This window comes from Orcinus orca, chromosome 14, assembly GCF_937001465.1.
Source record: "Orcinus orca chromosome 14, mOrcOrc1.1, whole genome shotgun sequence".
Lineage (NCBI taxonomy): Eukaryota > Metazoa > Chordata > Mammalia > Artiodactyla > Delphinidae > Orcinus > Orcinus orca.
In genome coordinates this window covers 77,136,809-77,152,344 of record NC_064572.1, presented here as the reverse complement: position 1 = coordinate 77,152,344, position 15,536 = coordinate 77,136,809, and the positions used below count along the sequence as shown (strand labels likewise).

At 41.2% G+C, this 15,536-nt stretch overlaps 2 protein-coding genes across 5 annotated transcripts in view; one reads left to right on the top strand and one right to left on the bottom strand.

Annotated features, from left to right (window-relative positions):
- The window catches only part of PDZD8 (PDZ domain containing 8), a 100,602-nt gene extending 95,029 nt beyond the window's left edge, over window positions 1-5,573 (top strand). For all 3 annotated transcript variants that reach the window (XM_033420949.2, XM_004265788.4, XM_049697038.1), the window contains one exon: window positions 694-5,573. In XM_033420949.2, coding sequence (XP_033276840.1) covers window positions 694-2,897 — 2,204 coding nt within the window. In that variant the 3' untranslated portion in view covers window positions 2,898-5,573. The remainder of the gene's footprint in view (window positions 1-693) is intronic.
- SLC18A2 (solute carrier family 18 member A2) overlaps window positions 5,219-15,536 on the bottom strand; it is a 40,167-nt gene continuing 29,849 nt past the window's right edge. Inside the window, exons 15-16 of one of the 2 annotated variants that reach the window (XM_033420951.2) lie at window positions 6,267-9,008; window positions 5,219-5,271 (exon numbers count right to left, since the gene is read on the bottom strand). In XM_033420951.2, the coding sequence (XP_033276842.1) occupies window positions 8,904-9,008 (105 nt within the window). In that variant the 3' untranslated portion in view covers window positions 5,219-5,271; window positions 6,267-8,903. Of the gene's footprint in view, window positions 5,272-6,266; window positions 9,009-15,536 lie in introns of those variants that run through there. The other variant, XM_033420953.2, reaches the window with a different exon arrangement.

Sequence of the window (15,536 nt, the reverse complement as noted above, 5' to 3'; positions counted from 1 at the left end):
TCTTTCTGGTCCTGAAAAAGACTAGTTTGATGGGTAGGGCTAATGAAAAGAATCTGTAAGAGTCCACTATTCATAATAGTATTGGGGTGGCCAAAAAGTTTGTTCAGTTTTAAGTGAAAATAAAAGACATTTTTCATTTTCACCAAGACTTTTATTGAACAGTGTATTCACTAACAGAACAAACTTTTTGGCCAACCCAATATTTTGCTAAGTTTATTTCAAGCATTGGTCTCTTAATTTGAATCATTCACCATACAACTTGTAATCCCTGATGCATTTTACAATTTCCCTTAATATAATCACAGTTTCCCATCATTTTAAGCCTGATTTAACCGTTAATAAAATCCTTTTCAATAGGTCTCACTCTGCTCACTTCAGTTCAAACTGAGGAATAATGTCTTTTAAACCTAGGAAGGAATGGTAAACAATTAGGAGTTAGCAGCTTGACACCCTCCTCAGGATTTTCATGTCATCGTTTGGTTTGAAAAGGTAAACATTTCCAGGACATCGGAGCAGTCAGGGTTTAAGAATCAGTACACTGATGTATCCATAAACCCGTAAGATATTTTAGAGGTTTCACTGTTACTTTTCCATTAGTTAAGTAATCATGAATTAATGGCAATTACACTTAGTGAATTTAGGTAATTTTTACTGCAGTAATTTACATGTTTCCCGTTTAATATCTTAAAACAGGTGTGAAAATCACATCTACACTGCAAGTGTTGAAGCTTATCAAGCAGGCTGGTGACCGAGTCCTGGTATATTATGAAAGGCCTGTTGGCCAGAGTAACCAGGGTGCAGTGCTGCAAGATAACTTTGGACAGTTGGAAGACAACTTTCTGATAGGCCCATGCCAACCAAACTATGAAGAGGAAACAAGTGGGTTGGCAGTAGATGCTGAAAGCAGAGACCTGGATTCTGAATTTGAAGACTTAGCAAGTGATGTGAGAGCACAAACTGAGGTCAAGGATGAGGCACAGTCATTAAGTCACAGTCCCAAACGTACTCCAACAACACTTTCTGTTAAACCCCTTGGAACTATATCACCAGTTTTAAACCGTAAATTAGTTGTAGGAAGTTACCCACCACCCCCAAAACTTCCATCCAAAGAAGAAAATAAGCCCTTGGCCCTAAAATCTTCTGAGATAACAGAACCAGCACAAGTGTCAAAACCCACCCAAGGATCCACTTTCAAACCACCTGTGCCACCACGACCACAAGTCAAAGTTCCTTTACCTTCTGCTGATGCCCCAAATCAGGCAGAACCAGATATTCTCGTTGAAAAGCCAGAGAAGGTGCTGCCACCGCCTGCTGCAGATAAACCTGCTGAAAAGCAAGCGAAAAATCTGGATCACGTCGAAGAAGCAGCTACAGCTAAGCAGCTTCCAGCAAAGCAAGAAGTGGCAAAAGATTTGACTTCAGAAAGTTCCTGCACTCCTAAGGACAGTTCAGATGACCATCAAACGTGGGAGTCATCAGAAATTCTTTATCGTAATAAGCTCGGAAAATGGACAAGAACCAGAGCCAGCTGTCTCTTTGACATAGAAGCCTGCCACAGGTACTTAAACATCGCACTGTGGTGCAGGGATCCTTTCAAATTAGGGGGTCTCATCTGCTTGGGGCATGTCAGCTTAAAACTTGAAGAGGTGGCTTTAGGATGCTTAGCTACATCGAACATGGAATACCTTTCCAAATTCAGACTGGAAGCCCCATCACCTAAGGCCATGGTCACGAGAACCGCGCTACGTAATCTGAGTATGCAGAAGGGGTTCAATGACAAATTTTGTTTCGGTGATATTACTGTTCACTTCAAATATCTGAAAGAAGGAGAGCCAGACCACCATGTAGTTACTAACTTAGAGAAAGAAAAAGAACTCCATTTGGTCGAAGAGGTTTCTGCCCTTCCTAAAGAGGAGCACTTTGTTGGACAGATGGGTTTAACAGAAAATAAACATAGTTTCCAGGATACTCAGTTCCAGAACCCAACTTGGTGTGATTACTGTAAGAAAAAAGTTTGGACTAAAGCTGCTTCCCAGTGTATGTTCTGTGCTTATGTTTGCCATAAAAAATGTCAGGAAAAGTGTCTAGCCGAGACTCCTCTTTGTGGAGCAACTGATCAACGGATAGACCGGGCCCTGAAAAATCTCAGGCTGGAAGGACAAGAAGCCCTCTTAGGCCTGCCCCCTCGTGTTGATGCTGAAGCTGGGAAGTCAGTCAACAGAATGACAGGTTTGACAAGACATATTATCAATACGAGCTCTCGTTTGTTAAATCTGCGTCAAGTCTCTAAAACTCGCCTTTCTGAGCCAGGGACTGATCTAGTAGAACCTTCACCAAAACACACACCCAACACATCAGACAACGAAGGCAGTGACACAGAGATCTGTGGCCCAAACAGCCCTTCTAAACAGGGCAACAACACAGGAATAAAATTAGTGAGAAAGGAGGGTGGTCTGGATGACAGCGTTTTCATTGCAGTTAAAGAAATTGGTCGTGATCTGTACAGGGGGTTGCCTACAGAGGAGAGGATCCAGAAACTAGAGTTCATGCTAGATAAACTGCAGAATGAAATTGATCAGGAGTTGGAACATAATAATTCCCTTGTTAGAGAAGAAAAAGAGACAACAGATACGAGGAAAAAATCACTTCTTTCTGCTGCTTTGGCTAAATCAGGTGAAAGACTGCAAGCTCTAACACTTCTTATGATCCACTACAGAGCAGGCATTGAAGATATTGAATCTTTAGAAAGTCTGTCCTTAGACCAGCACTCCAAAAAAATAAGCAAGTACACAGATGATACAGAAGAAGACCTTGATAGTGAAATAACCCAACTAATAGACTCTCAGCCATTCAGTAGCATATCAGATGACTTATTTGGCCCATCTGAGTCTGTGTAACAGTCTGTTTAAACTTTCTAGTGATTGAGGAAAAGCTGCATCTAAAGTACCACAGATACAACCACATTTAAACCCTCTTATTATGCACTTTGGCCTGCTTCTTCACAGTTATTTGCTTGTGTAAGAACTAGAGTGGAAAAGGTGGTTTTCCAGCAAAAACATGATCAGCTCACTAAATTGGTTGTTTCAGATTGCATTTATAGCTATGCTTTTTGGGTTTATACTGGGAATTTATTTTTACTAATTTGTTTTTAACTTTTTCTAATTATGTAATTATGTAAGCTGACTTTTTGTGTTTATGTAGGTGTGATGTCTCATTGTGTTTTTTTTTCCTTCCTCTTCCTAGTTTTTGAATTAGTGTTAAATAGGATACTGTCCAGATTCTTGAAATATTTTCATTTCCATCACAGTTATAACAACAATTTGCTGCATGCCCAAATTGACAACAGCAATCATTGAGGGAACAGGTTTTGAATCGTACTTTGTGTTATGAAGTTTGTCATATCTACTTGCTTGAGATTTTTGTTATTTTGGTGTTTGGGGGAGTGCTTTTTGTTTTGATTTTGCCAAATGTAACATGAAAGCCGCAGCTTTAGTTAGTTATGCTGATTTAGTAAAAAAAAAAAAAAAAGTTTTACATATATTGCTTGTTTTTTATGCTTTTGTGAAATTTTTTTCTAAAGCTTATGTGCAGTTTAAGTATAGTGAGAATATAGTGATTAATTTGAAGAGCTTGCATTGAAAAACAAAATGCAACAGGGAATAAATACAGGATGCAGTTGGTCAAGAATTTTGAGAGGATGACCAGATTACTAAAACAAACAAACAAAAAACAGTAACCAGCAGGATTTTGAAATATAATCTTTCAAAATGTTGACACTTGCCTTTCAAATGGAAGTACTAAACATTTATGATTATTTTTCATCTTCAGTTCTCCCATAGGAAATAAAGCATGTAGATATTTGAAGTTTCAGAGGACTGTTCTTAAAATGCCCTTGTTGATATCTGGTTTGGCTGTTTTGTTTTAGAAAAATAGTCATGCATGAGAATGCTGTAAGGGAGAGGAATCATGCAGAATAGATTTATTGCTTTGTCTGACATCCTACAGGCTTATCCTATGTATCATCGTACAGGCTGATCATTCTGAATGCTTCTGTAGTTCAGACTGTCTTATTAAAAAAAGAAAATTACACAGCGTCGATACATAGGAATTGGAACCATTTCTCTTAAAATGAAGGTCTAGTCTGATACTCAGGCCATCGTGTGGATCCCAGTAACACACGACTGAGGGAAAACATGTGAGCATGACCTCTGTTGGTATACCATAAAAGTTTTGGCCTTTTATATGTCTATAAAATAGATATGTACATGTTTTCCCCTTTTGTAGGTAACTACTATGATAATTGCTATATAGTGAAACTGACATGAATTTAAAACTAGATGGTGGCAGTTTTTATGGCTGGCAGGAAAAGGCATAGTATAATAGTAAGGATTCTGGCCCAGGTCTATAACCCAGGACTCCATACAAGAGTTTAAGTTCAAGCTCTTCTGTTGGCCATTAGTGAACTATGTAACCATAGGCAAGCCACGAAAGGGCTCCATGCTGCAGGCTCCCCAGCTGTAAAGTAGGAATAAACAAAATTTATTCTACCTCACAGGATTGTTGTGAGGAAAACAACAGCATAACTGCAAAAGTTTTCTGAACAGTAACAAGCTATTGAAATAAAAGGGTTATATGGATGATAAAAACATTTTTATGGGTAGAAAAGCCATTCCACTTTTAAAATCAATAGTTCTCATTCTTGCTATTTTATTATTAAGTAAAATATTAGGAAACTAAATACCTTTCTTGGCCAAGTTTATAACAAAAATATATCTGTGTATACCCCCCATTTTTGTTTAAACATGCTTGCATTTTAACACTGCTGTAGAAGTCTTTATACACCAAATTCACTGAAAGCTAAAATGTTCTGTAACAATAGCTTGAAACAATCTTCCCAATGTAATAACCAACTGTCATCTTATCATAAAAAATCACTTACCACTGACAACCTGGAAGGCAGAGTAAGTGGCTGGTGGTTTTGGATTATACCATGAAGTTTTAGTGACATCCAAGCATGCTGCTGAAACTGATGCATTTGAAAGAGCTGTAGAAATAATGCAAAACTTTGGTTTCATAAAAATCTACTCATGTTTTAAAAGTATTTAACTCTGTAGAACCACAATTATGGAAAGCTCAGTAATGCTGCTAATGATATTTGTAAAATGTACCTTCAATGTAGTGCAATATTTTTCTATTTACTGGGAGAGGCAGTAGAGGCATCACAGTTGTAGTTTCGTGCAAGGGGGGCGGGCGGTGGGACACGCCAATAGCCTAAGGAATAGTAAGGTATAAGGCTTCAGTGAAAACAGTTGTATTATATCACATTCCTGATGTAATCTTTCTGCCATGCTATGTTATCAATAGCTAAAAAATAATATTAAATAAAAACTACCACAGAAAACAAGAATATCTTCATTTGATGTCATCTAAAAAAGGTGACTGCTGCATCTCTATGGAATTATTGCCTGGTATAATTGGGCCATGAAGATAAGTTTAACAAAGTCCGCTTTTGCTAAACAAAATTGCTATTCTGAAAATTGTCTAAAAGCATTAAATTCTGGTTTTACTATTTTTTTAAGCTGTAACAATCAGATTTATGGATTTGCCTCTGCTATCTAATAGTAATTGGACTAAAGTGTATTTGCTACATTGGTATTTAGATGAATTATTAGGTTAGACAGTCAAGCTGAGCAATATTTTAGCATTTAGAATCAATTCATATGCTACATTTCTTAATATCAGACCTTACATTCTTCAGTATCAGAACTAGTTAAAATACTATGTGGCCATTTTGTGAATTTAAGAGGAGAAAACACATGCTAAAAATTTGAAGGTACTGTCAATTCTAAATTTAAGTATTGTTGAATTTTTTGAAAGGCAGTTTGAAGGTATTTGGCTCTTACTAATAGTAAGATAATAAAATCTCAAGTCCCCTAAAAGTGAATAAGTTTAAAATCACTTTAATTTTGAAATGTATTGAGTTTATTTCTAAATTGAGACATAACAGCTTTCCTTTAAAAACAGGGTTGGGGGAGGTTCCCTTAAGCCTTTTTAAGCCATGAATCCATTTTAAGATCTGTTTAAAACCATGGATTCTCACCCCTGAAAGGTGCACACATGCGCACCCTAAGTTTTATGGAACTTCCAGGGGCCGTGGACCTACTGTGTCAAGTGGCTGCATATCATAGTTATTTTCATCAGATATAGTTATTTGTTCGTAGCCATCAGGAAAACAATATAACTTTAGAGATGCAAGGATAACTTACTGGTTGGTTCCACACTGACACCATGTGGCTAGTTACATACTTCAAAATTAAAACAAATTTTGCAAAGCCAAAAAGTATGGTTCAAACTAGTCTGGAGTAGATTTTACCTGATGCCTGCAAGCAAAGAAGAATAGTTTTTAATTGAATACCCACAGTTAAAACAGTACCTTCTTACATATTTTATTCCAATGATAATATCTGGTTAACAAAGGAATACAACAGGCACAGTAGTGTTCAGAAGATTTATTAAGTAAACTAGCTAAAACATGACGTAGGTGGATACACTTAGCAGTCAAAAGAAAGAATTGAATATTCATCACTACCTCATTAAGCTTTTTGTATCTGTTTTGCCAGGTACAAACATAAAAAACACCTCTGCTCAAAAAATAAATGTTCAGAGAGCTGTGTGTTCTTTGTTCTGATACACACATTAAACAAAAAAAAAAAAAAGCTTTTCTTTCCATAGTCTTGCCAATCCCAGAATACTGGTCATATAAAAGACCTTACAATTTTTTTCTCCTTCAGATACAACTGATACCTTTTGCTCCCAAAACAGTTCTGAAAAATATGTATCTTTTATATGATCTCTTGGGATCACCAGCAGACATGGCTGCCAGTCATTCTTGAAGAGACTGAAACCTTGCAGGCAAAAATAAAAGAGGGATAAGTTACATGGTATTGGGAGTGAGGAGAACCACAAACCCCGCCAGAGAATTGATTTGCAGCACGTTCTTTTTTAAGGCTCTCCCCTCCAGAAGTAGAGAGCAGTCCTGCCTTTTTACTTTAGCCACAGAAGCGCCTCCAGCAAAGCAGAGTCCTTGTGTAAGTCGCCCAACGCAAACACACGAGTAGGACGCTTGTTTGCTTCCAACACATGCACTTGAAAACCAGACTTCAGATCAAAGCCCCACAAAAAAAGCTTCATAAAGAAAATGGGAAGTATTAGCTACTTTCTTAGAGAATTATAAGGTTGAGGGGTCCTTCCAAGTTAACAGGAGCACAATTTTAGCTTAACAAAGAACTGACATTAAGTAGTTTTTGTTTACGATTACAGAACTACAGAATGAACAAGTGTTATTTGAGACATTCCACACTATCTTCATATCTCATACAAAACTCGATGTAAACTAACAATGTTCACTAACACAGTACTTGCTATCACATTGAAAAGGCACATCAATGTCATGCTTAGAAAAACTACATCACACAGCACTAGGTGATACAGTATTACATAGACATTTTTAGATGTTTGGGTTTTTTCCTGCCTGTGAAAGGGGGTGTGCCCTGACCACCCTATTATTTTTACCTGTTTTCCTAACACGATTCAAGACAATTTCATTCCTTCTTCATCTTCATGTAAAATTTGTTTTCACATTGATGTGAACAACGTTCAGAAGTCTAAAAAATAATAGTTTCAAACAACTCAAAATTAGTAGATCCCTAGAAAACACTTGGATGACTTCCAGCTCAAAGATAGTTATAGTCTGACTTTTTCACATCACAGCAGCTATTAGCCTTTTAAATTTCTTTTCTAAAACCTGAGCTAGGTGTTGATATATCTCATCATGCTTAAACAACCCTGACAGTATAAGTAAGGTATATCTATCCTCAATTTTCTGTCATCTGGTAAGACAAGTATATATCTGAAAGGGAAAGCTTCTAGTTGTTTATACTTTTGGGTGCTTTTCTCTACTTTCAGAACATTTACTATTTTACCCTTATCGGCTTTTATGTTTGTTGCCAACCACATGACATGTAAACATATAACTTACAACCATCTGTTTCCAGGTAGGTGATTACACAGAAAACTAATGCCTGCTGAGATTCATGGATAAATCCGAAAGATGACTGGCTCAAGTTCTTGTCTTCTGCATCTGAGAAAACTAGCTTTTAACTCATGAATATATTGACAGTACAGTTGACCCTTGAACAACATGGTTTGAACTGCACGGGTCCACTTATATGCAGAATTTTTTCAATAAATACAGACTGCAGTACTACATGGTCTGTGGTTGATTGAATCCAGAGATGTGAGACCATGGATACGAAGGGCTGACTGTAAAGTTGTATGCAGGCTTTCGACTGCATGGGTTGTCGGCACCCCCAAACCCTGTGTTGTTCAAGGTCAACTGTAATTACAAGTTCAGTATCTCAACATTCAGTGTCACTATATAATATATGCCATCTTACTTGATTCTGTTTTTCAGACTTCCTTCTAGTTCCTCATTATTGGAAGTGTCTCGGAGATAATGCGTGCTTTAAACACTCATTACCAATATTCAGAAAATATATAAGACTTTTTTGCCCAGGTGTTCGTGAATGTAAGTTAAAAAATTATATTGGATTTGGATTCAAATATTTATAGATTTACACTATTTCGTCAAAATATATTGTATAATATTTAATAAAATCAAATACATAAAATAAAGTTTTCAACACTATTTATACAAACCCCTAGAAAAGCTGCTTTTTCTTTATAAGGCTGTTGGCAATCGATCATAACCATGGAAAAGAAAACCTTTGGTTGTTTTACTCTTTCACCAGGGATGAGTGGTATCACTAAGACAGTTCTGGATGAGTCATTTCACTGGAAACACTGTTTTATACAATTAGATACTTGGATGACTTCTGAGGGTCTCAGTCACTTTCAGATTCTTCATCCTCACCTATCGGATACGACTGGATATTATTCTGAGTATACATTTTTGTTTTAATGGGGCAGTTGTGATCCATGAGGATAGCCTAAAAGAGAGCAAAGTGCAGATACATTAACTTACTGTTTCATAAAGAGAAGATAGTCTTACCCTGTTTCTAAGGATTAGTAGTTTGAAAACTACATATAGTACCACCCACTATCAACCAACCAGTAATTTGGTGCAACTGCCAGGGGCCTTCCCTAGAAGGCCTGGCGTTCTAAACTGAAAATTCCAGGCAATAGGAAGCAGCAGCAGCAGTCTGCAGTATTCCCATTATACCTGCCAGGAGCCGTAAGTCGATTTGGAGGAAACTGTAAGCTATGAAGAAAGAGATATGCAGGTTAGGTTTAGGTTATACTTAGAATCTTTGAATTAGGGTGGGGGGATCCTGGAGGTCACCCAATGCACCTTCACAGTGGTAACACTTAATAAGGAGGTCCTCCCTCCTTTATGAGGCAAGCTTCCATGTTAAAAACATCCCTGAGGCTAGACTAAAACCTGTCTCCATGTTTCTATTTGTGGATCAAGTTCTGATTCCAGCCGTCTTCACAGCCTGCCCTTACAATATTTTAAGACCACGGCCATGCCCCCTTAGATTTCCCTAGACTAAGCGTCACAGGGCCCTTATCTTTTTAAAAATGGCATTTCAGAAGGACCTCTCCCCAAATCCTGGCTGGCCTCCTTTTGCTCAAGTGTATTTTAAAAAATACATTCCTGGGCTTCCCTGGTGGCGCAGTGGTTGAGAGTCCGCCTGCCGATGCAGGGCACACGGGTTCGTGCCCCGGTCCGGGAGGATCCCACATGCCGCGGAGCGGCTGGGCCCGTGAGCCATGGCCGCTAAGCCTGCGCGTCCGGAGCCTGTGCTCCGCAACGGGAGAGGCCACAACAGTGAGAGGCCCGCATACCGCAAAAAAAAAAAAGAAAAAAATACATTCCTCTGATGTACATAAAAATCTTATGTACTCCCTTATTGTTACTGAAAACTTTCTTAAAGGTCAACTGATCCTCAACTGATAAACATCCTCAGTTGATGAGCACTGTAGTCATCATTCCTCATGAAAGTGTACAGACCAAGCACGTAGTCTGAGTGTACAGCTGGGGTTTATCATGCCAGGACTGTGCTAAGCAGTTTCAATGCAATACCTCAACTTCACAATAACCCTATGTGGTAGCTTGATAACCCTCCGTGTAGGCGCAAAGGTTAAAGAACTTGACCAAGGGATGTACAGCTAAATGGGGCAGATACGAGCCCAGGCAGCCTATGCCAAAGTCTGCTCTGGCGATGCCCCACAGGACAGCAGGAGTGTAGAGCACAACATCAGCTGCAACTGAAATGAATTCTCTCATCAGGAACGTCTTTCAGAGTCTTCCTCCACGTAAACTATTCCCTCCAGTGCCTTTCTGTGCAGTTTGAAAATCTAAATGGCAACATTTATCTGGATTAAAATTTATCTTCTGTTGGCCTATTGCAACCTATCTTGGCGCTTGTTAGCTACACCCAGTTCTTGTCCCACAGATCTGATAAGCTGCTATGTCTCCACTCAAGTGCTTAACCCATTTATCATTTCCCAAGAAATGCTAAAATGATCTGCTGTGTGGCATGTTAAGATAAGGACTTCCGGGGCTTCCCTGGTGGCCCAGTGGTTGGGAGTCCGCCTGCCGGTGCAGGGGACGCGGGTTCGTGCCCCAGTCCGGGAGGATCCCACATGCCACGGAGCGGCTGGGTCCGTGAGCCATGGCCGCTGTGCCTGTGCGTCCGGAGCCTGTGCTCCGCAACGGGAGAGGCCACAACAGTGAGAGGCCCGCGTACCGCAATAAATAAATAAATAAATAAGGCCTTCCAGGACCCTCTGAGTTAGGCTGCCAGCTCAAATTGTCAGCTGCAAATTTAACTCTATTTTTTTGATTGTGCTTCTTGCCAAGTGAATTGATACATGGACTTCATAAAGAGCTCAATTTCTAAAAATAAGTAATTGAGGCAACAGACACTGTATACCAGGACCATTCTCCCCACGTGGTGTGTGCTCGTAACACAAAAGGTCTAGCCACCAAAGAGCTCGATGTCTTGCCTCTCTGGATTAGTGATCCTCAAAGAAATGTGCCCAAGAATCACTTGAGGGGGCAGGTTAAAAATGAAATCCCCCGTCCCTACCCTCACGTGAGGGTGAGAAACGCGCTGCGAGAAACACCGCCCAACTTACGTGGCATTTTTTAGGGCACAGTAGGGTCACATGGCTGACAGCAGCTTACTGGGCACCTACCAGGTGTGTGTGTCAGTGCCCTTAAGGTCCTCTACCAGCAACTTAGGTACCTCACTGCACACCAGTGACAGGTTCCATAGGGTTTGCAGGCGGAGTGCTCACTGTGGGTTAAGTGCTCAGGGAAAGCAATGTGGAAGCGATGGGGGTGGACTTGAAGCTTGAATAATGGAAAGGATTTTCACAGTGAGGGAGTTGGGAATGAGCGTGGCAGAGGTTATTTACCAAACGAGACATTAAGTAAAACAGCCTGCCTCCCCACCAACCCCCCCACCCCCTATCTGATGATGAGGCACAGGGAGATGTTCACGGGAAAGCCCAACCGGGGCCAGACTGCAGGGCCCTGGATGCCAGGCAGAGGCCTTGACCCCAGGCCCACAGGCGGCGAAGCAGGCTTGGGAAGGACGGCCATCATTCTACCTTATCACAACTGCCTTCCGTCCCTTGGTTGTCCACCGTTATACCTAACGGTATGTACATGTAGACGTAAGGACCTCTGGAACCTAGCACTGGGTATGTAATACAGACTCAATTAAAAAACTGCATTGCAAGGGAAGTTCAGTCAGACCAGTTATCTGGCATCATATAGACTTAAACAGAATTTATCAATTAACCAAACTGCATTTGTTGATACTACCTATATCAGGTTAAGAAGTTTTCTTTCTTAAAAGATCATCTGTTGCTTTTAAAACCTAGCTTACTGGCTTCTGAACCTCTTTTGAAAGATTTATTGTGCCATAGTTGTTTTTTTAAGTTGTACATGATTAAGCCAGATGGCATCCAATAGCCCAAAAGTGCCACGAAAAGAGGGGCATGAACAAGATCAAGTGGGTAAGTCAAGTGCATGGGGGATGCGTGCAGAGTGGCCTGGGGAGCAGCCTGGTAATCAGAGTGGTGCTCCGTGCACTGCTGTGTGGAAAAAGGTGTGTTTGACTCTGGACTGAAGAAAAAGTAAAAAAAAAAAAAAAAAAAAAAGGGGGGGGGAGGGCATTTTCATCTGAATTCAGGGCAATGCATGGTTCCTGAGAGTTGAGCCCTGGTCCTACCAAATGCCTGGTTTCATATCAGACACAGGAGAGTCAGAATTTCCAAACTGGTAAAAACATGCTGGACCAAGTGAAGTGTAAAAATAACACAAATACAAAGCTGGGACAGTGAAAAAGTAAAAGCATTAGGGCTTCCCTGGTGGTGCAGTGGTTGAGAGTCCGCCTGCCAATGCAGGGGACACAGGTTCGTGCCCTGGTCCAGGAAGAGCCCACATGCCGCGGAGCGGCTGGACCTGTGAGCCATGGCCACTAAGCCTGCGCGTCCAGAGCCTGTGCTCCGCAACGGGAGAGGCCGCAGCAGTGAGAGGCCCACGTACCGCGAAAAAAAAAAAAAAAGGTTTATTGAGGGCTTCCCTGGTGGCGCAGTGGTTGAGAGTCCGCCTGCCGATGCAGGGGACACGGGTTCGTGCCCCAGTCTGGGAAGATCCCACATGCCGCGGAGCGGCTGGGCCCGTAAGCCATGGCCGCTGAGCCTGCGCCTCCGGAGCCTGTGCTCCGCAACGGGAGAGGCCACAACAGTGAGAGGCCCGCATACCGCAAAAAAAAAAAAAAAGATTTATTTACCACATCTTTTTAAAAAAAAAGTGATGGTTTTGCATCAGGGTCACCCAGTGAAAGAAAGCTGCAGTCCTCAAACCACCTACTTTCCTATCTGGGCAACAATTAGAAACTTCAAGAGTAAGACCTAAGAAATGTGCCCTATCTTTAAAAATAATTCAACCCGAAAAAATAAAACTCCATTCCAGAACACAGCTTTCCTCCTCACTGGGAATTCTGACAGTTAGAGGCTGTAAACAATTGTCTTATAACTGGAACACAGTTTCCTAAATGACAGAGTTGGTGTTTCTTATACTTGCAGAGGAACTGGAGTAACAGGCTTTTTTCTCTGCCTGTATTGATAACACTCATTATTTAAGAAAAGAAAAAAAAGCAGAAATCCAATAAACCAAATGGAAGAAAAACTCAAGTGCTCACAAACTGGCTCATGACTGGATGACTTATAGGATCCATAAAATAGCACTAGAATTTTCCATTTCTAGCTTAAGTCCAAACACCACTTAATCAGAATGCTTACTAATGAAAGAATGACTTGCCAAGGTTTGTATACCTTCTTCTGGCTCTCAGGTCCCCTGCATTTGGTAACTGCTGATCCTGAATGCCAGCACTTGTGTGTATTGGATTTTCTCAAGTGGGCAGTAATCGATCATCCTTCCACCACGGCACACAGTGCTTCCTGCCCTCACTCCCCTCATCATCTGGCGCTATTGGTTTCCACCTGGTTCTTTCCTGCTCTGCCTGCACAGTGAGTAGCTGCCACCTTCGCATGCTGCCATTATGACAGTCAAATGGCGTCTGACACGATGCATTCAATTATGGGCATCAATTATGGGCAGGCAGATGGCGCATTCTCTCAAGTTTGTAATGATTCGTCTTGCCGGGCACTTATTAAGGATTTTGACATTTTACAGTGGAAGTGGCTTCTGGAAGCCTGTCATTCTTGTTGCTTTGCCTTTCAGAATCGTGTCTTCCACTTCCTTCAGCACGCTTCTTTTTAAATGAACTAAAGCCTTAGTTTAAATGTGGGAAGAAGCACTGAGGCCTGACTTCCGCCCATCACATGGGGACCCCAGAGTGGGGGCTGGCAGGGCAAGCTCACCCTCCCTGGTCCCCTGACCTCATCCACTTCCTCCAAGACCTCAGATAAGCCCTCACACTGCTGCCGACGAACAGATAACACAACGGCCACTAACGTCTGCTGCTCGGCGAGGGAAGTCCACTGGGCAGCCCTGGGCTCTGAGAGCAAAAGGAGGCTCTCATCTCAGAGAGGAAGAGAGGGAGGAAACTGGGGTACTGCTGGGCTGACAGAGTAAGTCAGGGTTAGGTGAGAGCAAGAAAGGAGAGTGGAGTGAGATGGGAACGCGTGACAATTTATTGAGCATTTACTGTGTGCAGACTCCGGGGTCGCACTCCACTGGTATTCTTTCATTTAATCCTCACAACCACTGTGTGAGGTTGAGGCTATGTCTTCCCATGGGACAGACAGCTCGGCTCCAGGGCTGCCCGTGCTGGCCCTGCACTGTCTCCCGAGTCTTAAACAGTCTCTTGGATGACAGGAGCATTTGTAGGTGATTTTTTTTTTCGTCAAATAGGGTTAGGAGTAATCTTCATTCGGCCTTAATCAGATTGATACAGTGGCAACAGGACAAGCGTTGTTTTCTGTGGTTGCACAGAGAATTTTCTGACCCTGATTGAGGCCAAGGTACTGAGTTGGGGTCGGACAAACAAAGGTAGACAGGAAACTTAGACAACCAGGCTGGAAAACAGGAAGTGCCCCGAGAGAGATACGACATAGTGCTACGGCTGTGGCTGTTCGGAGCTGGCAAGCACAGGCAAAGAGGAAGAGTCAAATGGCTCGAGAGTAATTCAAAATCACCTACTTAAATCCTATCGAGTAAAGGGCACAAGACCAGTGCTCAGTGCTGGACATATTTTTTAAATATACTGCACATATTAATAAATACAGAAAGTGCCCAAAACAAAGACTGCACACAACCTAACTTCAGGGTCTGTGTCTCTCTTTAAATCCACTCTTTAGGGATAATCACGTAAAAGGGCAGTCAAGAAATGCCAAAGCCTTAAAGCCCATTTCAGGTCAAACATCAGAGAGAACTTCTGACGTACTCCCTAGAGAACAGCAGCAAGGGAACCTCACACCCATTCCTAAACGCCAAATACCATCTCCCCCAGCCTTGTTTCTCTCATTCACCTTTAACCTAAGGCCCTCATCTTTCAACTAGACGAGCGTCTATCACCATTTGATGTTTTAAAAAAAGCAGCAGCAGCACCAAACCAGGTCTGAACGCTTATCAGAAAGGGTCAAATGACCCATGCATTTCAAGATTCAAATTTAGAATCAATAAGTTTGAATTTATTCAGAAAAGGAACACTTAACACTCAATACTACATCTTGCCTATAGCTACGATTCTGGTCATGAAATTACGAACTTAAACGTTATACATACGTGCTAACATGCGCCCAAAGGTGCATAAACAATATTTTTCCATAAGCGTCTGTTACCTACATGAAAACCATCTCCTGAATCTTATGCAGTAAGGACTAAGACACTATTACTGAAAGCTGTAAGGGTTAGGAGGAAAGCAAACAGTACCAAAAATGGCTGATCTTAGAAGCACAGGAGGCAAAAAAGTTATCTTCAAGACTTTCAAGAACCTTAGAAAATTAAATTGAACAATCCCTGTTTATATTTG